The sequence below is a fragment of the Malurus melanocephalus genome, unplaced genomic scaffold, assembly GCF_030028575.1.
Source record: "Malurus melanocephalus ecotype Western Australia unplaced genomic scaffold, MMel_1.1 scaffold_90, whole genome shotgun sequence".
Lineage (NCBI taxonomy): Eukaryota > Metazoa > Chordata > Aves > Passeriformes > Maluridae > Malurus > Malurus melanocephalus.
Window position 1 is genome coordinate 2027589 of NW_026623322.1, and position 24870 is coordinate 2052458.

The 24870-nt window shown below is 36.0% G+C and overlaps 1 protein-coding gene across 1 annotated transcript in view; it reads left to right on the forward strand.

Moving 5' to 3' along the window:
* Window positions 1-24870, forward strand: part of INVS (inversin) — a 77716-nt gene that overhangs the window by 5663 nt on the left and 47183 nt on the right. Inside the window, exon 2 of the mRNA XM_057368352.1 lies at window positions 237-403. Coding sequence (XP_057224335.1) covers window positions 237-403 — 167 coding nt within the window. The remainder of the gene's footprint in view (window positions 1-236; window positions 404-24870) is intronic.

The window sequence follows — 24870 nt, forward strand, 5'->3', positions numbered from 1 at the left end:
AAATATATTTTGAAATGTTCTGTTATTGTCAGTAAAAGCAGGATAAAATATTATAGCTCTGATTTTTATCATACACTCCATTTTGGCACACACGACATTTTTTGGTTCACCCCAGTCATATTATGAGATACCTGCTGTTCATATTGTAATAAGATGACTTCTTTTATTAAAAAATACGACTTGTAATACTAATATACTTAACTAGCTTAAGTGAGCTTTTTGTTTTGTTTGTTTAGGAAACTCTGAGCTGAAAGATAAAGAGGACCAGTTTGGAAGAACTCCACTTATGTACTGTGTGCTGGCTGACAGGCTGGACTGTGCAGAGGCTTTGCTGAAGGCTGGAGCTGATGTTAACAGAGCTGATCGCAGCCGAAGAACTGCTCTCCACCTTGCTGCACAAAAGGTAATTTACCGTACAAGTGCTCAGCCTTTGTATGAAGTTACAGCTTTCACAGCAGCTCTGAGGTGGGCTGGACACAATGCACCCACCAAAGCTGCTCCAGCACTCCCCTCCTCAGCTGGACAGGGGAGAGAAAATATAGCAAAAGGCTCGTGGGCTGAGATAAGGGCAGATAGAGATCCCTCACCAGCTCCTGTCATGGGCAAAACAGACTCAATTTGGGGAAATTTAATTTATTACCAGTCAAATCAGAGTAGCATAATGARAAATAAACCCAAATCTTAAAATCATCTTCCCCACTCCCCTCCCTTCTTCCCCTGAATTCTCTACCTTACCCTGCAGTCAGTAGTGTGGGGGAATGGGGAACAGGGATTGTGGTCAGTTCATTACTGATTTTTCCTTCTACAATCTTAGTCTATTGTACTGTCCAGTTACATTGTCTCACTGAAAAAGTGCTAAAGGAAGTATTCAGCAATAAAATAAAAGGTAATTGRAAGTATAAACTTAAGAGCTGCAAGAAATTTTGAGTGTGGTTAGGTGTGGGGGAAGTGTGCAAAGTCACAGGAGAATAAGCAGGCTGCTGRTGGGAAAAGAAGAAAAAAAGGGAAGGGCTTTGCTAACCAAGACATTTGAGTTCATAAACTGTGAAAAAAGACTCCACAGAGAAGATTAAAAATTCAAACTGAAAGAAGCAGCCTTTTATTTGCTATTTTAGTTTTATAATATGTTTAAAACTGTGGCTGCTCAAAAATTAACACTTTTTTGTCTGTTTTTAAGACAAAGCTTTTAAGCTGTGTCTTTTGGTACAGGTTAGAGTGCTTGCAATTTTCATAGCAAACCATGTCTGTGTATAGTATCTCATCACCTGTACATAATTATTCACATTTTCAGATATTTTAATACAATCTGCAATTTTTTATTATTTTAATTAGCTTTACATGAAGATAGCTATAGTATGGTCATGATATTTAGTGAGGAAATAGAAATAAAATACAAACAGAAGACCATTTGGGAAGACTGTAATAAGGTGATATTCTCCARGTACATTTGCATGGGAGTCCATAGGGACTCTGTGGTCTGTGTTACTGCATCCCTTACAGGGAAATAAAGTATTGTAGGTTGTAGCTGACTTGAAGTAGGCTAATTCATCTGCTTGGTTACATACTATTACACTCTAGAGAAGTAATTCAGTCATCATCATAACCTTGTTTCCAGGATTAACTTGGTATTCCTAAGGGAACTGCTCACTGTGAATGTTGTTGTTTCAAAGATAGGTATTTCATGGAAGCAGCAATGTCAGAGACTTAAAAAATTGCTGTAACATACTCTACTTGCCCRGTGCTCATATAGGCTTTTAGATTTTATTATGTGAGAGACACATGAACATTTTAGTCATATTAAAAACTTAACTTTACAAATCACATTTGTCCCAGGTTTTTTAAATACATTTTAGCATATTAAAACAATATGAAGTCTTKTCTAAATCTCTTTCTGAATGTTTATAGTGTGGATGTTTGTGTTATAGCAATTCAAGGCAAGTGAGATTTTGCCTTGGCATAATACCCACTAACTGCATGTGCTTTCCATTTCCTTTATGCCTTTCTTCAATCCTGAAACTGCAGTTTATACCATGGGGTACTTGGACCATCTTAGAAGCGTTTTCAGTTGACAGTGCAGATGCAAAAGAAGGTAAAACAGAACGAGGTAAAGATTGTAGCAGTAGACTTTATGTAGTCACATGCTTATTGTGCAATGTGCTAGATAGGTGTGATTCACCCCATAGCTGGGTAAGTGATTGTGCCATCATTAGTGCTGGGAGTGATCAGGAAACAGCCCTTKCAAGTGCTTTTTATTTGCCTCACTTAGCTGTCCTCCAAAATTCTGTTCTGTGTCTTCTGARCAATTCCTATTTATGTCAGCTTCAGAAATTATCATGTGTGTAAAATTTTGTCTGTAGTCTTTCCATATTAACATTTTAAGATCTACATTTCTATCATGAATTCATGTCTTCTGAAAAAAAAAATATGTAAAACTAAAAATCAGAACAGCTTAATGTTTCATGCAGTTTTGACTGTTTTGCATTTTTCTTATTTCTCGCTGATACTATTGGTTTATATTCTAACTTTTTTTTTTCCTGCAAAATAAAAGAGAAATTCTTCAGTAAAGAAGAATAGGTAGATCACCCATTTCCAAAGCTATTTTTTCCATGTTGRTTAATCATGAATCTACATATTTACCAGGGCCACTGTATAGTTTTTGTTGTGTTCAAGCTTGTGAGTCGGTAGCTGTCCTGTGCTTCAGCAAAAACCGATTCACGTGACTTTATAAATCCCCATTAACTGGTACTCACAATTATAAGCTGTTTAGAAGGCAGTGCTTGGAGATTCAGATTCCTAAATTGTACTTGTGTTGCATCCTAATTTTCCTTTTCTTTGGAGAGAGAAGTTAAGATTTACAGATCTTTACATGCAACCAGTGAAGAGGTAAGAAGGAGAAGACACTTCTTTCTACACAGATGTTGTTAACTAAAGCAGATGGAGGYAAAATGAAGTAAAGGTTTCCTGAGGCAGAATCTTCCTCTCTTAAGTACTAGGATTACTTTTGCTGTTCTTTGSTGTCTCTTGGTAGGGCTTTTGGAACACCTTGCTCATCAGATCACAGCAGACAGACATTCTGAGGGCTAGGGTTTATTGCCAGAATATTTGGGACTCCTTAGGTCATCATTCTACAGTCTGCCTTTACTTGTCCCTTTGGACTTGTTCCTCTGAAACAGTCTTGCAGCTGATTTGACAAAAAATGGTCTCTGCTGCCTTTCTTTGGAGTCACAGAACTGTCTCAAAGGCAAAGAGTTTGTGAGAAAATGCTCTTCTAATGCCAGACAGAAGCAATGCTTTAGCCATCTTGGACTGAAGAGAGATGAATGTCTTCATTCTTGTGTTTGTATTCAAGATGGTGTCTCTCCCATTAGTAATCCTGGTTATCATTAAAAAAAAAATGATTTTGTTCTCTGCAGGGTGAGATGAAACTGTTCCTGTTTTTCTGTCTGGATATTTCACTGTAAGAAAACTACCAGTTCATGTCTTTCAGTCCTAYGAAAATTGCTTGTGGGTTTTTTAATCCCTGCAGTAGAACAAACATTCAGAAATGTGGCATTGACCTGAATTCAGTCATAAATCATCAGTATTAAGTAAAATGAATTAAGACTTCGAGTGCTTTTCTTCTCCTGGGATGGATTTCTGGTTGAATAAGGCTTAAATGAACAACTAAAACATAATTCCATTAACACTTGCATAACTAGGTTCTGACTTGACCTGCTTGAGTTACAAACCTGGTTGTACTGGGTGAATGAGTGTGTACATACACATATGTACATACCAGCTCTACATTATATTTTATTCTTAACTTCCACCTCTCTTAAAGTTTTAAGCTTCCAGCTATTGTCTATAGAAAAGGAGACAGCCTTTGYTTCCATCATGTTTGTTATTACTCTTACACAAGGAGTTTATTATGTGAAAGCATTTCTTCCAGTCCCTCAAAACGCCAACAATCACATCCAGTGTTCAAAGTGCAGATTCAGTAGAGTTCTTCCTRAATTATAAGTAAAGATTTCAGCACTACTCTTATGGTCATTTGAAACATTATCTCATGTGAGAATCTCACAGTAGTTCCTTAATCCTTTGTCTTCTCCTAATGGTACCTTTAACTCCTTTGTAGGAGTTACTTTGTTATCTGCAGTTRTGTAGTTGATCTTGTCCCAGTATTCTGGTGTACTCCAAGTGCTTTTGCTTTGTTTCACAAATGACCTCTTTCATAACCATGGTTTGTCAAAATAAATTGATATTTTGGATTGGATACCAAAATTTCTGCTCTTGATATAAATGAAGTTTGATATAAATGAAGTTTATATCAAGAAACAGAAGTTCATAGTCTGTATGAAAARTATTTCTGATAGCGTAGCGAGGCAAACTGGCCTGTGCGTGTTCTTTCAGTTCCAGTGGTTTCAACACAAGGTAAGAAGYGAAGGCGATATGATGATTTCAGTACCTCTGTCTGGTGCTGTTTTAACAACCAGATCATGTTTACCAGTTAATGAGGAAACTCAAGTCTTGGAGCTCAAAGCTGCTGTGTCATCCTGGTCTTGCCATGCTTCGTTCAAATGGCTTTTGTCACTGGAGCATGTCTACAAAGCAAGAGTTACGTGCAAAGCTGTCAGGTTCTCATCTGGTCTCATCTCAACAAAAGATTCTTAAAATCTCTCCGTCTCAGACTTCACTAATGACATTCTGAACTATTTTCAAGAAGTAAGGCTTAGGATGTTCCCTTACTTATTGGCCCATTGTCACTTTTCTAAGCCTAAGCMCTTTCACATCTTTCTTTGCAGAAAGTTCCTGAAGTTAATAAGACCAGGTCAGAAATTTCAGCTGTACTATTTAAACAGTAATGCTTTTTGAATAACCCATGGKTATATATTGATATGATAACCTTTGATGAGCTAATAATTATGTTCTTAGTTGTTAGTCTTCTGTTTAGTGATAGGCATCCTTCTTATTGCAGCTTTTAAGTTTTACCCATCTTTTGGTCTAAAAAAGATTTTTCKCATGAATAAAGAGATTAACTTTCTATGTGCTTAAATGTAACAACTATATCTTCCAGTGGGAAATAATATAGTACAATGCAATGTGAGATGATGGGCTGAGAATGATCTCATGTAACTAAAAACTTACATTGTAGACATCTACATATAAGCTAGTCTTGTAGATAACTTTTAAAAGTAATGCACTTGAGGGTGCAGCCATTCACCCCAAAGTGACAAGAGTACCATAGGGCACACTAACTAGCTCATTCTTTCCTTTAGSTATCTGACTGATGTAGGTTTTCATGTTGTCAATGTTGTAATTGTGACAAATTAATCTCACCCAAGGCATACATTTTTTAGCAACTCATTTTCCRATTGTCCTTGTCGTGAGCTTTTATAGTATCTGTCTTTTTTTCATCAGCCTTRTGATGGAGATGATTCAGCCTTTGCAGGAAGAAGGTTTTGTAAATTAAGTTACTTCCTGKTTTTCCTTTTGGGTTTTCTTCTGTTCTGCTCCTTTGGTCTCTCTTTTTAAATGGACTGGTTTCACAAGCAATTTTGAAAGGGTGTACATCCCTTAAAAAAATAAAAAAGGGGAGGTCAAGTGATTTGCTTCATTAAATTAAAAAGCAATCAAACAAAAAGTACCTCAAAAATTCAAACCCACCAGAAAAGGATACAAATTATTGCAGGAGTGCACCTGTGAAGATTGCCATGGGAGTTTCAGAGGGTGGTTGTGACTTCCTGAACACGGATGTAATTTACTGGGAACTGAAACTGTGACTGATTGCAACAGAAGTAGAATCATTAGCATAATTTGTCAGTGATTTCACACTGAAGAATTGTAGTACTATATGGATACAGATTGTTTAAGTTTGTAGAACTTAGATTATTGTGAAATAAACATGCTGTGGAAATACCAGTACTGGGATTACAGTTTAACAACCAGTRTTCATTTTCACCTGTAAGCATTCTGGTAACAATTTGCTTCTAGTGTTAAATTGCAACTTTTTTTAAAGTTGCAAAGTTTATTCACCCACATGTGATACTTGTGAACAGAAGTGTTTCTACATACTCAAATTACCTGTATATGTTTTGTCATTTATCTTTCATTAAGAAGCAGGCCTGCTTCTTTCAAAATTTCTCACAAAGGGTGCTCACTTATTAGCAATCTGTTTACTTTGGGGAGTAGTCTGCCTGTATCTTTCTGAATACCTTAAGCACAGCCTTTTGTGTTCATGGGGATAGAAGAAAAAAAATCAATTTTTTTTTGTTGGATTCTAATAGTATGCACTTAAAATAATCTATCAGGATACTAAACTGTCAGGAGGATATTAATTTTGGCTTCAGGAAGATGAATAGAAAACCAGTGGGAAAATGTGACTTCAGAACTGTTAAATATTATGTACCTTATGTTATTTATTTGCTGACATAGTTGTTGATAAATAACAGTACATCCAGGATGCAATTAGGAATTCTGTGTAAAGTAGGAGGATATATTTTAATGGTGTTTGATTTTTCTTAAACCAGAAAAAATGGTTGTTCCTGTATACTCAGCAGTAATAATAAAGGTAAAGAAGGAAGTAAGAAAAGACAGCCTTTRGCAAGCATTAGACAAGGTAGAAAATTAGAAACAGAAGGTAGTCTTTAGTTCACTTATTTTATGGAACTTTGTTCCTAAGTCTTATTTAATAAATAGTCAGGTTAGTCCAAGAGCTAAAAAACAGAATGTTTTTTTCCCTTTCTTGAGCAAGTAAAAGGTGTTTGTATTAAAAACTCTTGTATTAACTTGCCTGGGAGCAAGTTAATACATTTTYCCCTCATTACCTTTTCCAAGATGTATTTCCTGGAGCTGTAGTCTCTCAGATCTTCCATAAAGCTTTATTTGATCTGCAAAAAGAGCACATATGCTTCTAACTTTCTTTCCCAATCTATATAATGAAAATAAATTATCATGTCAGAGACAATGGTGGCCAGTTCATGTTCCTTTTTTCCTCAGGCCAATAACCTTTTATGATGTTCCTCCTTAAGTGAGAGCTCATAATGAGCAATGTTTATTCTGTGCATGTAGGTYTATGAAATGTGAATGAGATTTACATTCATTCTGTGATATTTTCATGTGAACATACAATTTGATTAAATGTGAGAAATCTGAACACACCAGGATGTGCAACAGGAGTATTTGCTGACCAGCCAGAAGAGGTGACATGTGGGACTGTAGTTTCCTCTGTGATTAACCCCCAGACAATAACCATGAATCAAATGTTTTCTTTACTTTCCTGAACAAAGAGTTCTCTAGTGAATGCAGCCTGAAGTTGCTCAAGGGTAGAAGGCAGAGCTCCTTGTGTGAGATTTGTATGAGTCGTATTACAGATAAGCTGTCCTAGCTGCTAAGGGGTTGGTCCCATCCATGGCCTTCCCCTGACCCCTTTCCACAGCTATGGAACTGCTCACTGGTCAGTGAGTTGACWGAAAATGAACTCTACAAAAGAACAATTCATTTTTTGCCTATTTAGCACAAGTCCTCATGTTCCAAAATGCYTTTTGTTATCAGTAGTTTTGATACTACCAGTGATCTGTGCTGCAACCCTAACTGAAATTGTTAAAAATAACTACAGGGGAAGTTTAAGAAGAAAAAACTCACGTTGTTACAGAGATCTGATTCCCAGTACACTCACCAAGAAAGTTGTTCTGTCACTGCTGAGAATGAACAATAAAACAGAGACTTGGCGAGGGTGGAAGCGGTGCTCCTAAATGAATGTTGACATAATGAAAAATATTCTGAAAACTTTAGGTGAGAATTTTGGTCTCGTATTTGAGTTCAGGAAGGATGGGAACCCTTTTGACATTGGAGTTTTTCTGTATATGATAAATAGAAGCTGTGACTCTTTCAGGATCTTGTATGTCTCTCCTAATTGTGCTTTTGACTGTTCTTTAGATTTCATTAATCTTCCATTTGCCTCTGCTGTGTCTTGATTCAGAGCAAAATATTAAAGTTTGAAAACAAGATCTTGAAATCAAAGTATTGGTCTCCTCTTAGGAAACTCAGCATTCCAGGATAGCTCCAAACCATCTTAATTATCACCATTTYTCCACTGAARCATGCAGAGTGGCTTGAAATATGAYTGTCAATGAATACTGCACAAYAGAAGCATCTTGTGGAGACCAGCGTTAGGCAACTTTTACATCTAGCTAAAGAGAGACATTGTTTGTATGAAAAGGTTTTGGGAAATCAAGAATGCTAGGTACTGTGAGAGCAGTCAGAACACTGTCTTGTGTATTCTTCAACTGTGTATCTTAATTCATTAGTGAATTAATTTTTAAAAAATTAATTACTCACAGATGTGAAGGAGAGGGAAAGCTTTCCAAGTCAGGTCCAGTAAACATTATGGAGCACCATCRTTGAAACAGAAAGCTTGACAACAGTTGTGTTGGCACAGAGAGCTTGGTTTGGGCACTACTTTGCAAAACAGATATGTGATTCTCATATATTCAGGCAGTGCATTTCCAGCTTGCACACTTTGTCATGTCTTGTAACAAGGCATGAACATGCACATTATTATTTCCTCATTAAGTGTTAAGTCACTGTAATCATGTGGTATCCAGCAATTGTCTGTCTCTGATGTCAAAAYGTGGGTTAAAATACAGCCAGTTCTTTGCTCTGCAGAAGATAAAAATGTGGAAATACTGTTCTACGTGTCAGATTTCAGTGGCACAGCAGGTACTAAGGTAAATGAATCTGATTTCTCACTGGTTTAATGTTAGCATGAAACCACATTTTAAGACAAGGTTATGCAAAAATGTAGATGCCAAAGTAGTTCTTTTGACTTGAAGTTCAAGATCAGAATTTCAGAGTAGCTATGAGATCAAACCTTTTCTCTATATAGATTTCACTGATAAATATGGCTATGAAGTGAGTTGACAGAAACTCTCTTAGTCTCTCTATAGTCAATGGCACTTGTAGAACTGATATTTATTTTAGTAACTGTGGGATACTAAACTAACTGTGGTAAAACGTATCTGAAAGTATTGCTTGCAATTTGTGGCTACCTCCCTAACTATTCCTACTTTCCATTATAACATGGCTCACCAAAAAACAGAGCATCAGTTACTATCTGTGAGTAGGTTTGGATGGTGAAAGAAAACAAATAAAGCTGGCTGAGGTGCTAAAATGAATTATTCTATAAATATCTGATAGATTTGCTCTACAACCTGCTGTAGACTGAGTGCTTCTATCTACCTCCACTTGAAATAGCATTTTTCCCCATTTAGAACAGCAGAAGTGAAAGCTGAAGGAGGATGGAGGATGTTTTAAAGAGATGGTTTGTAGCAGGAGCATTCGTGGAGTATTTACACAAGTAGTATATGGAAGTGTATATTTGCATGGAAAGGGGTGGACTGATGTGCTTTCYCTTTGACATGCCAATGAAGTGTTGGTCTCCAGTTGCCTGGGACAGTTGATTTCTGGCAGTTGTAATTGTAACAGCATCCACATTTTGAAGGATTTAAATTGTGAGGCTGCAAAACTAATGTAAAGGTAGAAGTAAGAATGAATACATCTAAGGTTTTTGGGAAGATGGGTGGATTAGTTCTTGCTCTGTTGTAGGCRATGTTCAGGATGATTCTCAAAGAGGCACATCTGGAACACAACTTGAAAAATACAGTGGTRTATAATTTCTGATGCTGACTTGTAATAGTGGAAAAAATTCTCACTGATTGAGAATARTTATCATAAACCAAATACTATAAATAAYGCTTGCAGCAGAAAAGTCAGGAATAACAGGCAGAAAACTCATTGCATTAGTAAGTCTAAATCGAAAGGACATTTACACATTTTGCTGATAAAATTTGGTGTTAAGAACAGTTCATAATTTTTCTTCACTCTTTGGCACCTTCTAGTCCTCTAGCATAGCATTGTTGTGGTTTTTTTTGTTTGTTTGTTTGTTTTTTAATAAAAGCTCTTAAAATAAAAAAAAAAGAGAAAAAATCTAGATGAGAATATTTTTAATGAACTTGGTAAAACCAAATTGGGAGAATGATATGTATTCCATTCCTCTTTAATCGAGGTATGTATTAAAAAGAATGAGAGTCTGCTAAATAAGAACAGACCATAGCAGTGACTGTATCCTAGAATAAAYAGGAAGTTTGTAACATAAGCAATAAAGGGGTTTTTGTTCCTGGAAAATCTGAACAGCTTCCGAGAGTGCTGTGGACTCACTGTCACCAGTGTGGGCATAAATGCCTTTACATGAGCAAGGGTTTGGAATGAGTTTATTCAGTCTTTCCGTGTGTGGAGGGTCAGGCCAGATCAGTTGCACCTCTGTAGGTTTCCTTCACTTGGATACTTTTTTGAGGGTCAGCATTGGAAATTCTGAACCAGTTTCCTTTTGGAAAGGACAGAAGGCTATTAGAAATGTGTAAAATGTAAATAAAAATGTGTCCACTAAATGTTGTTCTATGGTATTTGAAAATGACAGTATTTGTCTCCTCTTTGCAGTGATTTAATGTATTTGGGTTACATTTTAGACTAAAATAGTAATAATTAAAATTTATTCCTAGAAATGTTATATACTTTATTTATAGGTTTGCTTGAGTTTTGTGAGACCCAGCTTATCTAAATGAACTGTAGGTTCAATTTTTCTTCAGGCACTAGTAGTCATAAAGGATCCATTTGCCAAACTGCTTATAATATCTGCACAAAATATCTGTATTTTGTGATCATATCGTACTGCCCATCTTTAAAGTGTTTAATCATCTGTTGAAATGTCTGGTTGAAATGATTAATAAAATATGTATTCATCCTCAAAAATACTTTGTAATCCTAAGAACTTAAAACAATTAAATACTATGCAATTTGATTTTTTTTTTACTAAATAGATCTTTTTGGTGCTTAGATTTCTTAGATTAATATTRTGTTGCACTTGCATGTGGTTTCCTTAATCTGTGCAACCTGTGTTTTGTACATTTTACTCAGTGAAAGCAGAATAGCAGATATTCATGTTTTATGTCTTTAACTACAATTYTAAGTTTAAATGAAGTTTTCAAGTAATTTGATTTAATAATATTTTTCTGCTATTAAGAACTTTCAGAAGCTTAGGAATTCCTTGCTGGGAAACATCCTCCTTTTGGTTGAGAAATCAGTTAATCAATTATGGYAGGGCAGTATTAATTGCTTTCTAACTGTTTGAATAACTTGCATTATTCTTTTTCTTGCCTGATCTTAACAATATTCCTGTGGCTGTGGTTTTATTTTGTGGTTTTTAAGTGTTCTATTGTTTGTTGTAATAAACAGCCTCCATTTAGGGACTGTGCCTCTGATCTCACTGTTACTGGTTTTGGATAGTACGGCTCTGAGAATAATAAATGTTTTCAGTTTGCTTCAGAGTGATGTGACTTGTGAGGTCCTGTGTCACTAGATACTGAATATTGTCCTAGAAACAGTTCTTTTTCTTTGAAAAACAATTGAAGCAAATTTATAATGATAAATTCAATGATGCAGTCCCAGTTTCTATTACCCTGCTACAAGGAAAACCAAGGTGTAGGTATTAAATGGAATAATGGCTGTAACATCTCTCTATCATGTAGCACAACATTGGGATTTCTTTTTCAGTGATGCAGATCCTTGCCTCAATGTTGCCCAGCTCAAGCTTGGTTTTTTGGGGTTAATTTTCCCKGAGATTCTGCCTGGGTTTTCGAAGAGCCCTGTACAAAGGGAGTCAGTACAGCCTAGTGGAGAGCACAGTCATGAGCGTTTGCATCTCTGGAATGTTTTTATTGACAAACGGTAGTCTGCTATTGACATTCGTGTCCCTTGATGATACTTCTATCCCAGCTTATCTTTGCTGGTCAAATGCCTTAATTGTTCTGGCCTTTAATTCAGTCAAAGTTGGTGCAGGAGTGGAAGAGAAAAGAGAAGGAACRGGTCTAACAGAGCATCAAGCTTGAGCTGTGAAGCTGCTGGCAACGATCAACCTGTCATAATGTTATGATTTGTTCATTTTTATACCATTTATTAGCCTTTACTTGTTGTGCCATTTGGCCTCCAGGGCAGATAAAGTGCTGTCTAATTTGGTAGGTTTGCTTCTGTCAGAGTGGCCTCGACAGAGAAGGTGTTAGCTGTAGTGACAAATAATCAATAGCTGTCGTTGTCATGAGGAACGTGAGTAGTTGGGCCTTTCATCTGGAGGATTAGAGGTCTAATTGGATTGAGAATAGGGAGGGTGAGCTGTTGGGTAACCCTGTCAGCTATGTTAAGCTGTCAAATGTCAGCCTTCCTGAAAGGAAGAAGGAATGGTTAGCTTTCAGAAACAAGGAAGGAGACACATGAAAGCTTTTTAAAAAGTAATAGATGGAAAAGTAGAGTAGGCTAACGTACGCTTTAACCCTTTCTTGTTTAATTACATATCTTTCTCGTTAATGAGGATGTGTGGTGTGCGCTCTCTCGCTCTCTCTCAGACAGGCAGAATTTGTGTGAAAYGGATTTGGCAGTGTTAGACCAGATCAGACTGGTTTTATGTCTTGAGAAAAAGCCAGTTAACTACTCAGATAGGGAATATAAATGCAAAAGATTATGACATGGGGGAGGAAATTATGTACCAGTGGAAGGAATCACTTAGTAGAAGCTGTAAGGAAATCAAATATTTTTTTTTAGTATTTTGTTGTAAAGATATGTCAGTCTGGTCATACCAGTGTATTTTTTGAGATATATGCAGTTGTTTCSAAGTTGCAGTAAGAGAGTAAGTGTTATGATCCAGTCCTGTATTGGACTTTACAAACAACAGTTGAATTTTGTCTGCATTTTCTTACTGTTGCTTTTGACCCTTTGCTTTCTGCCTGTTTCTTGGAGAAAGAATTGTGTTGTTCTAAATAAAAAATCCAGTGAAAGACTTATTATAGTAGTAGAACAAATTATTTAGTGTCTCAGATGTGTTAATATTTACCTTATCAGAATAAATAATAGGCGTGCCTTTTAATGAAGGATTAAATTACTGAAGTAGTACTTTATTTGTCGTCTTGTTTTGCCACTCTCTTCAAAGCGAGTATTAACTGTAACCATATCAGTATTCTCCTTCTCTAAGTGACACATTTTCCTTAAGACCTATTGTACTTCTCCTTAGTTATCTGTATAAACGATCTTGAAACAGTGAGATTTTAGAGGGTGGGAAAAAGCTCTTTATTTTGCATCAGCTAATTAAACAAAAGACAATTCTGTATTTTTTTTTTAAATGGACTTGTAGGTATTTCAAAACTCCTAGATGTTTTTTCCTGTGCTTGCTCATTTATTCTGAAATAGTGGTTTTACTGTCAGTGTTTCCATTTGTGTTGATTCCCCTGCTGCTCCCCCTCTCTTCTGCAGCACTTATTGATGGTCATCTGGACTTGCAGCATCATTTTTACTGGTGGTCTCCTGTAAATACTGGCATACCCATCCTTAATCTCAGGTTTATTTTTGTAGATTAATACAACAGTATAAGTATTCCAGAGGCAGAAAATCTTGAACAAATTGTCTGTTACCATGTTTCAGTGGCACTATGTGTCACAAATCATRGGTTTTTATCCCTTTGAGATTAACTGCCATGCTCTCCAAGACCCATCTTTGTGTGAGGGACTGGATTCACATGTGTTGACCAATTTTTGGGTTTGTGATTAGTTATCTGACAGGTACTGTATGCCTGTTATTTGTTTTCTGGTAATCCAGTTCTCCTGACTCATCTTCTCTGCTTTGTTTCATTGCTTCCCCAACTCTGRCTTTATGATCTTGTTATTTATTTTTGAGTCTGTGCAATCTGATTTAAGCACATTTAACCTTCTGGTGTGAGCTACAGGAAGGGCAGATGAAGAAGTGACATCATTTTTCTTGCAGCTTGAASTGTGCTGGAGATTGCTGAGCTACAGAAGTATTGTGCTGCTGTGATCTGGTTGGCTTCAATATCCATAATATCCATGAAGCTGACCCAACATTTCCACACTGTGTTGTAGTCTGCTCTATAGACACACTGTGATGGAATGAGCTTTTTCCTGGTTAATAAAATAAGCCCAAGCCTATTTATTATTGTATTTTTAATAAATTATATTTTTAGCGTACTGGAAATCTATTATTCTCCTCAAAAGAAGGGGTTTTTGCCAAGTGTCTTTTGTTTTATTCATTGTGATAAAAAGTGTGTCATAATTCAGTATCTTAATTTCTAGAGTTTTACCTAACACTTGGTACCAAAGTCCTTACCCTGTATTTTTTCCCAGACAACGTCTTTGCCATGGCAGTGATCTGTGGTTTCCCCAGTTTTTCCCATTTTTTCTCCAGCTCAAACATCACTATTGGTGATGTGTTCTCTCTCTTTTGCTCCAGCAGTGTCACAGCTATTTTCACCAACCTAACTGATTTATTTTCGTTGTACAAACCACTCTTATTTGCAAGCATGATGTAATTTTACTTTTCATCTCTGTTCCACTTCTTGCTCTGGTAACTCTCCTCCTTTCCTCCACTTGGCTTTGAATCTTTTGCTATCAGGCTTTCTGTGCTTGAAATAATCYAAGGAGGATATTGTCAGGCCTAAAATGTATATTGTATTATTATCTTTGTGCCTCTGTTAAGCAGTCTTCCTCTCAAGCACTTGAAATTTGAGTATGAAATTTCATTAAAATAATAAGAACATAAATGTCTCAGACTGCAGTGATTTTCTAGAAGATTTTGCAAAAATGAATCAATTGCAAACCATGGTGGTGGAACATTGAGAAGCTCTGCTTGTGTTGTGTTTCTCAGTGAAAAGGAACTAATTCTGCATAGCATATGGAATGATATCCTACATATCTGTACAGACAGCTGGTAGAATTACTTTATTTTCATCTATGGAGTTCACTGCATACTCTTGTGAGTAAAATTTGGAAGMGCTTTTGGACTGATGACTTACCCATTGTTACTTTTTCTGATCTTTGCTAAGTCGTCTTCCATAACAATGATTTTTCAGGCTACTATAAACAAATAAAATAATTTGTRTTTATTTATGAAGAGTATCAGTTACCAAGAGTGAGAAGGTAAAATAATCCTGTCTTAAAAAAAACATCTTAAATGAGTACTTAAATCTAAAAAAATATTGGTGCATAACTTCAGCTCAGAGGCTTTGTTGCAAAGACAAACTAGAACTGAACAGGATGTAAATATGCCCAGCAAAACCAAGAAATTTGTGYAGGCATGAGCAGTGCCTTTTCTATAGAGCATTATTCCATATTGCTCAATGTCTGGCTGTTTTAAGTTGACATAATTATCCTGGTTTTCGACTGCTGGTTGTCTCCTACATACTGTTATCAGACAGCTGCCCTCCTCTCTCCTTTTGCTTTGTTCAGAGGATAGATGAAAATTTCTCTGTCATTTTATCTTGAAGATAATGGTTGCATCTTAAAGATGGTATTGTATTTAAATATGGTGCTTATAGTGCTTGGAGTGTTATGCTTCAGATCTGAATAGAATACATTTTGTTTCACTTATTGTTGTTCCTTGAGCRTGTTTAGCATTGTGGCATCCCTCGGTGCACAAGAGACTTGTCCAGCTCTTCTCCCAGGATACTGATGTCTGCTGCCAAGTCTGTACCTTGAAAAGTAGCTTTGCAGACAAACACATCTCCCTGTTTGAGTGTCCTTTCTAAAACATCGTTCTTGCATTAATTGCCCCTCTGCAGCTGACCTCACGACTGATCTTTAATGGTTACGAGATGAAATAGTGTTGTTGGGACTGAGAAACGACTGACTTGTTTGTGTCCAGATTTGGCACTGACGAATTAAAACAGGACTATCACTAGTATTAGCTCATCAGTTTGATTTAGTCCAGTTTTGTGAATTGTAGGGTGATTTCTGTTTGAATAAGGTGACTTTTCCMRGCTAYTCTGCAGKAAAAAGTGAATGTATTTGTTTTCACTAATTATAAATGTTATTCTAATTTTAGGTGAATTAGTTTTGTGTTGAATGTATCCACATATGCTTCAATACATGTAGTAGCAGTAATAGATCATTTTGAAACAGGACACCTTTCTGCTGAAATCTCCAGGAATCTTCTATCATGTGTCTGACATGTCCTTAATCTGATGCTCAGGCTTGTCATTTGAATCAATAGGATACTAGATAGGATGTCTTCAGCATGCAAGGCTACTGCTATGGGAGGTATTTGAAAAATAAATTCAGATCTTATGGTCAGCCACAATCTCCAGGAGCACTAATCTTTCATTTGTCTCTCTTTTTGTCTGTAAACAGTTGGTTAAATTGTTGATTAAAGAGAATTAAGTGAATCACACTTAAGTCAAAATGGATATGTATGAACTACATAAGCAAATTCTGTTGCTGCCTGAAARGCAACAGCTAATGTCAGCATTTCATGAAATACAAAATTAATTTAACTTGCTTGTTAAGATTTAAATTTTCTTGTCTCTTTGTAGAGCAGTTTGGAACCCTCTTTTGTCACACAATTTTTTTTATTAATGAAGGATTAAGGAAGAATGCTTCCAGTTTTTACTAATGAGGAATGATTTTTGCTGAAATATTAAACTGATTTATGTTATGAATATCATCTGTGTGTGTTCAGCCTTATGATGGGAACATTTAAGTATAGATAGAGATATACACAAAGGATGCAATTTTTTTCAATGTTGTTTATACGGTATGGATTTGGGAAGGCTTTGCAACACCAGCCTTGAGTTGTTATTTTATCTCCCTCTAGTCTGAACAAAGAGAAATAAATCTAATACTTTTATTACTGCTAGGATGCAGTTTGAGTAGATTATGAAGGCTTTGATTTATTTACCAGTACTGTAAGTAGATTATGGCTTCATTTTAAATAGCAAATATCACTGCAGTGTCTATAGAAACTATAAAATTAYGCCATATGTAAAAGTAGCCTGAAGTGTCTTAATAATTATTTAAATTAAGAGTAAACCTACCTTTATTGCTTGTTGTTTTCAGTATGGATTGTCTGTCTACTTCTGTAATACTTCTGGAGACTCCACTGTGGCTGGAGACCTTTTCTCGTCAAATAGAATTTGATAGGTAGAGTTGCAATTATTTCAGTGGTTTGTTATAGGACTTAATATCTTTGAAATATATTCAAATCACACAAAAGGCATGCACTTATTTTCAGATAAAGCAGCAGCTAAAATAGTAATAAAGAAATCCATATTTTTTGGATTGAAAGCTGTGCTCAAAAATGAGCATATACGTAACGTTTCCACTTTGCAAGCATTGTTGCTTCCAGCASTCTGTGAGGACATGACATGCACTTAGAGGGGTGCAATTAAGAAGTACAAGGCAGTGGTGACACAGTACTGGTCASAGTGATGCTTAGCAGTAATGGCAATTAGTTTGCTTCCAGAATGCAACAGTACTGCACAAAGGGAGGATAAAAAGACTTGGACTGGACTGAAGGCTGTTATTTAGACTTATTTTTGAGGTAGGATTCTGTCATGGAAAATACTGTGGTTTGTAAAATTTTTAATAGATTTTCAAAAGGCATATATCTTTTTCAGGAATATATTTTCTTCGTTTTGTAACACTGCTCTTAATTCAAGACAATTCAACTCCAAGACATTAAGATGAAGAAAATTAGTGTAGTGAATGTTTTCTAGTACTTGTATTTTTTGGGGAGGAAGGAGTCAGTAATTTCTGACAAAACTTTCAAATCACTATTTTGTGAAATACAATTTTTTTGAAAGCTTGGTCTTTGATTCTTTGTGGAGAGGTGGGCAGTGATCCTGTAAATATGGATGATGTGTCTCAGGCTTTGTTGTAAATCCCCAGAGATTGTGTGTTGTGGGTACTTCTGCCTGAGTGACTTCAAAAGAACACTACAGAAAAACAAGTTCAGTAACAGTGGAAGAGATCAACTGGAAATGAGAATGCTAATTGCATTTTCATCCTTGAAGTGTTTTTTACAGGAAAGCCACTAATTTCTGTAGGTAGGCCATAACATTTATTGCTGAAGAGCTGGGAACACTACCTAGGAACATTTACAGGCCATGGATAAATGAGGTCAAAGACTGTAAGATACAAACACCTATTTTCTTTCAGCCTACACTGGGAAATAGTTTTACCTTGGCTTTTACAGCACGGGTCCATTGTCTTCTCTATGGTATTCTTTAACTGCGTGCCAGTTGATAGTTCTGTCTATTCCTATGGAAACCAAGAGAGTAAAGCCAATCTTGCAAGAGGCTTTAGGGAGAATTGCTCTTAGCTGAGACACTGCCTTGCTTTCAGTCAAAATGTCTGATAGTCAGAACTGGCCTCAAGTCGTGCTGATGTTCTTCGCTGATGTATTGCCTAAGATGCTTTGCCAGACAGATGAACATGTTCAGCTTGGAAACGGGTAAATAAGGTGTCTGTTCAGCTGTCTGAGAGATTTTCTCCAGTTGACTGTTTTACTTTKGAGTCTAGAATGCTGCTAACGAAGTTGCTAAAAGGGTACTTTGTGAGATTAAACCCARTGTCAAAAATCAGTGATGTTTTTGTCATGGTTGACTTGGAAGGGTTAGCAGAGCATCGYGTATTTAAATCCACCAGTGGCTTGTTAGATACAAGGCATGGCATCATCCTTGTCCACGCAGAGGTAATAAAGAGCTTACAGAGTTTTTTTTTCCCAGAGCTGTAGTCCAATGGATGACAGCTAAGGGTTGTGTCTAAAACAATTATCCTAAAGATTTTCTCTTCTTTTTCCGTTATATTCTTAATCAAGGAGTTAACTCTTAGTTAGTGATAACCAGAGAGACAGTCTGGTATTTTGATAGTGACTTTACTAATTTTAACTAGAAACTGGGGATCTAAGTAACTATGTTGACTTTATTTGGGTTTTTTTCAGGAGCTATTTAAACAGGTTTACTGATATTCAAGGCGTGTAAGAATGGTGCAGTCATATACACTAAAGGGTAGATTTTACAGGGCTTGTGGCTGCTGTAACCAGACAATATCAATTCAGTTTCAGTGTTTTAGAAATCAAGACGTTTCAGTATTTCATGCATAGATAAGATTTCAAAACACAAGTGCTAATTTAAAAATCCAAATAATCCTTACTTGCATTTAAATTAATATATCTGCTTGCTAGCCTCTCTTAGTAGCTTTTTCTTCTGAGGAATTCTTGTGAAATTTTTGGCAATTAGCTGATAATAAAAGCATATCAAAATGCTCCCTTTGGTGTATGGATTTCAGTTGCTTTTTGAGCAGTACTCTGTTCCTATGATAGAACAGATTCCAAGTACTTAGTTTGCTTTTTAAAAAGCCACTGAAACAGGTAGGTATTGGTGACAGAAATCCAAGTCGTTCTAAGTTGTTTCTGACATTCTTAGAATTGTACCTCTTCTCAAAGCAACCTCTAAAGAAACAATGTGCACAGCCCCTCTCCTTTAATTTGTTTATTTTGTACGAAGTTTTTTTTTGTAGGGTGAAGCATATTCTCTTAGCACCTCCTCACTGGAGAGTGAGTGTGTTTGTGTATGCATGTAAGATTATCTTCTGTAAGATCGAGTAGATCAAAGAACAGTTTCTACTCTGTGAAGATAAGCAGGTTAAATTAAGTTGCCRTTTTTGTTTTAAAGAGAAACCTCAYRTATGTATATCTCTTTTAAAGGCTTAGCTAGCAATTAAGGAGTTCTAGTTTTTTTACTTTCTCTGCTTCTTGAAAGCATCTGACAGCAAAAGAGCTGTTCTCAACTGGCTGTAGCTAATCTGTTGGCAAAAGTGTGTTAATGCAGTGTAAAGTGGCTGATATGTTCTGCTTGGATTTTTAAGACAAAATCTAAAATACTTTCATGTTGTACATACTTTATCTCCATGAGTGTCTAGTATTTGTCAATAGATAGATTTCTACTGGCTTTAGAAACTGATATGTCACTATTAAAAAGTATAGATATTTTTTGTGTTTCAGGCTTAAGCAACAATTAAGTCTTGAATCCAACTTTTAAGGAGTCTTGGGTTTAAAAGCCTTAACATCTAACCTGACTGTTAAAAAGTCATAGCCAATTTTTTTTTATTATTATTTTTTTATTTGTTTATTAGTATATTTAGGGCAGAATGTGCTTCTCTGGAAAAGGAGATCTGTGGCCTGGTATGCTAAATTTAGGTGTACCTTCCCAGTTCTTGTTCTGGGTCTAAACCAAGTGAATAGTGTACATGTGTGAATATGTATGMAATAACCCATGATATAATTAGTTTTTCTCTTCTCAAGATGTTATTAAATATCCAGCCATACTTTCGTAAGTACTCTTCAGGAGTTTAAAAAGAAAAGTGAAAGTATTATTGTTGTCTTTAAATATTATTACTTATCTAATAGTTGTATAATCACTGCCCATGTTATGATTGGTGTAGTATTAGAACATCAGATGTTTTATCTTTGCAATTGATTTAACTCTAATAATTTTGTGGTATTCTGTTTGTGAAAGAGTAAAAGTGACTAAATTAAATATTATATTCCTCTGAAGAAGATTTATTGATAGTTAAATCTTTTCACAAAAGAATACGAAGAAAAATTTGCTAAAATGTCTTACATAAGTGCTGCTTAATTAATAATGAATATATTTCAACAATCAAAATTTAATAAGCTAATAAATTATTAAATGATGGTGAGATCTATAATTATCAGATCTYTGAAATCCTTTCTGTCCTGGTTGGTGGACTTGCTACACTGCTGTCTTCAAACACACCACTTCCAATAGGCTGACCTTTGTGGGGGCCTCTGTTTTASCACTTGCCTCCACTCTGCTGTAGCTGTGCTGGCCAGGCTTASTCACTGCAGCCTCTCTTAGGGGCTGTGGTCAGTGGTTAATGCCTRATTTTGGTAAATCTCATCTCAGTGGTACAGAAACAGCAAGGGATAAAGTGCAAAAGAGTTTTAATCAATGAATCATTCTTTGGGAATTGTAACATTGCAGAATTTGGGGTGTTCAATAACATTTTTGARTGCTGGTAAGTAGTGTTTTAGCTAGGAAGAAAAGTAGCTGAGACAGATAGCCTTTTTGACCTCAAAAGCATATAAGAATTTGAAATTATATGGGGATAAATATGTRAGCAGAAATAGCAAATTGAGTCAAGTGTGCACCATTCTGTCAGCAGTAGATTCTTCAAGAGTAACTGGATATTTAGTTAGCTGATTTTGTAGAAATAAATTCAATAGGTTGCCTTTTTAGACCTGTAGAAAAGTATTAATTGTAGTATTAAATGGAAAATTGCAACCTTAATGGGAAATTAGGACAMAAAATGTAATAGAATGGTAAATTATTATTTTATAATTTGATTATTTGATAATTAGAGTTGAATTATGAGCTATAAGATCAGAAGGCATTTATTAGAATTCCTCAGCAGTTGCACTGGACTCTAATATTAGTCAATATTTTTCGTGAACAAACTTAGAATCATGAGTAGTATTTTTTTAAAGGATACTTAAGGATGACACAATGTAAGGCATGATTGTCAGTCAGAGAGGATGGCAGTGGCTGGGATATCAGAAGAATAAAAACACTGAACGTCATTAAAATGGCTAGAAATATTATAGCCCAAAATGCGAGTCTTTGGTGGGGGGGGAATATAACATTTTATTCTATGTATTATGAATTTATTATTTGAAGGAATGATGGAGCAGGATGTCATGTRCTAACTGATTAGGGAATGTACTTAATTTATGGGAGAAATGCAGTTTTAAGTATATCTGACAAGATAGATACACTAGCAGCAGACAAGTATCACTGTGATTCARTAGGGTACTTTGTGGGACCTCCTCTGGTAGCCCTGGAATCTCYTCTTACTTGTGTTCAAAACAGAGGAGTTCCAACTGGGATGAGTGTAGAGAGATGATCATTATTTGAGGGCAATGTGGGGTTTATCCATTGTTACTGAGATAAAAAGACCAAAGTTTGTTTAGATTTTAAAAACCACACTTTGTTTTCATGGGTAGAAGAATGAAATGTGTCCTTGTGTGTATGTTGGCTTAAAAAAACCCCAAACAACAAACAATACCTAAAAGCACCAGCCTGAAACTGTGAAAACTGGGAGAAAAATAATCCCAAACACTGTAATTCCATTTAAAAGAAATCGCTAGGAATTTTTTGAAAAGGGTTAGATGTTCTTACTCCCTGTGGTGCTGGAGGATGGATTTACTAATCCAGAGGGTCAATTTTAGCCTTCAGTTCTRATTTGTGGTTTATCTGTAAATATTTCTAAGGCTCTGTGTTCTGCTGCAAGTGTATGCCCTGACTGCATCTTCAGTGTTTGTGACTGTCAGCAAAGAAGAGCCCTTAAAAACCACCTCCTTTGTAAGGGTTTGTGTTCTTTTGGTTCTGTCTGTTCCCAGTCCTGGGAAARCAGGTATGTCATTTTGGAGTGGAGCCAAAGTAGCATCTTCATGGTTTAACAGTTTTGGCATTCTTTTTAATGACCCCTGCTGCTTTTACCAGAAGGTTGTATAGAGATGCTGGGCTGCCTTTTCCCCAGTTCCTCTAGCAACCCTTACAGTCCACTAAACCTTCACAGGCCCATTGTAGGTATTCCAAAAATCAAGCATAGCTKTGTGGTAACAGTGGTCAGCCCATGTGCACTACACTGTAAATTATTACAAATCAGTCTTTTGAGTCGTGGTAACTACTTCACTTAGATTGTTGAATTAGAAATGGATTAGAATTGTTACGGTTTTTGAAAATGTGGTCTTGGCAATTAATAGGGAAATCAGCCATTTTTCTTCATGTATTGGCCCCTTTTAACCCACTGGTGATAGCAGCCTAACCATGGGAGTGCTTTTGATGTGCTTGGAGAGATGCACRTATTCCTCTGACTCTCAGCCTTTTCTTGTACAGCTCAGTTTCTCCTTTTAGAAAAGGYGTTATATTTATCCATGTAGCATATTTTTAAAATCCAGACATGAAAAGTGTAGGTCAGAGATGTATCCACACTACAGGGTAGGAGAGGTGATTAGTCAGTGTAGAAGCACACAGTTACATAATCACCACTTTAACTCACCGACAAACAGTGGGATGAGAATGGAAATAAATTTTCACAGAGCTCTGTTGCACATCAGCAAMATGTTTCTAGAACCCAGGTGAATGCTTTAAAGCAAATTTGTGTGCTTATGAAATACTTAAAAGTGTGCTGTGAGAAATAATTCAGTTCTGAGGAAGTGCTTGAAACAGAGGCAATTTGGGTGACTTAAACAGAACTTTGTGGGCTGCAGAGTGGAATGATGTGAAGTGTGAGGCTGATATTTCCAGTGCAGTGGTAATACAATCAGTAGTTTCAGTATCAACCTGTGATTAGAATCTCATAACACCACTGAACTGAGCTAATTTTTCTTTAGTCTTTCACTTAGGTGACCATATGGGATGGACTGACCATGGTGTTTGACAGATGCCCAACCAGCTGCTCTCTTAACTACACTTCCTCAACAAACCAGGGAGAGAAAATAGGTTGAAAAAGCTTTTTTAGATGTATGAAGAAATAAACGCATTATTTTGGTGGCCTGGAAAACTAGGTAGAAAAGTTTACCAGCAATTTTCCACTGAAACCTTTCTCTGTCAGTAGAATCATTTAATATACTAGACAGGCTTTTTAATGAGTCAACCTGCAGTTTTAGGTATAATTTTTTTCATTTTCAGAGRTAATTTAAATTCTAGCAAATTCATTGATTCTAAGAGATTTCTTTCATCACTTTCTCCTCTACTGAAACATTCAGGAAGGGAAACTTTTTCTGACTGCTTAGTAGTTTATCTTGGGGTCTAGAACTTTCTTTGATGTCATTACTTGGTGGCAGAGCCATGGTTGCTTATTAAACTGTCTACCAAAAAACGTGTTGCATATCATAGCAGTTTAGTACATGTGGCTGAATTTTTGAAGCAGCAGAAGTATTTCTTCTAATTATGCTGAAGTCAGCTGCRCTCTGAAATTCTGCCATAGTTTGCAGAGTTTAGTCTTTTGATTTCAAGTAATTTTTGTAGAATCTAAAGGAATTTTAGGAATTGGCATTGGAATGGTAGATTTTGGCTGCCAGGAACTGAGTTTTCTCTATGAGTCTTTAATCCTGTTGCTYATAATGTGTTCTGTTTATAACACAATAGATTTTGAGTCACTGTCTATGGTAAGAGACCACAGACTGACTCAAAGAGCCTCATGCTGCCCAGGAATGGTCAGGCCAGTCAAGTGCAGTATTTATRAGTAAAACCTAGCTAGCTTGGAGACTTTTTATACCCAGAAATCCGTAAAAATGGAGGAACTGGCTTTTCTAATTAAGCATTCCTTCCCTCTACTGAATAAGACCTAAATTAAATCTGCCTTCAAGGCATGTTGATACATTCCTTATTTACAAACTTAAGCAGTAATCAGCTGAAGCTGGGAACATTTTCCATTGTCATTAAAAAGYATGGTATTATTTCCTAACAAATGAAAGAAAGACAGCAAAATTCATGGTGTTACTGAAGAAAAAACAGCTGTCAGAAGTAAACGCATGAATAAAATAATTTATATAAGTAAGTACAGGTGTTTTCTGTGGTAGTGTTTTAAAAAAAAAATCTTAAATCATTTGGAAGAAGCAGAATCTTTTGTATTTCAGAATGAAGGGATTTACTACAGATTCATTTGCTAAGGAGAGGTATTTGTTGGTGGCAAGAGAATAATGTAGTAGTAACTGATGGAAAAATGTGGAGCAGCAAATATGAAATACAGTATAGAGTGAGAAATTCTAATAATAAAAGGCATGTTTCCTTAGTTTTATGCATTATTTTAACTTTCGCTCTTCTTTACAGTGGAATTTGTTCAAAAAGCAGAATATACTTGTAAATCTTCCAATAAGTACCCATCAACAAGACAAAACATTTTTTTTTTTCTTTCATGGGTATGCATGCACTGTGAACAGGAAATACTGAAAATAACCCAAATCCTCTGTGATGGA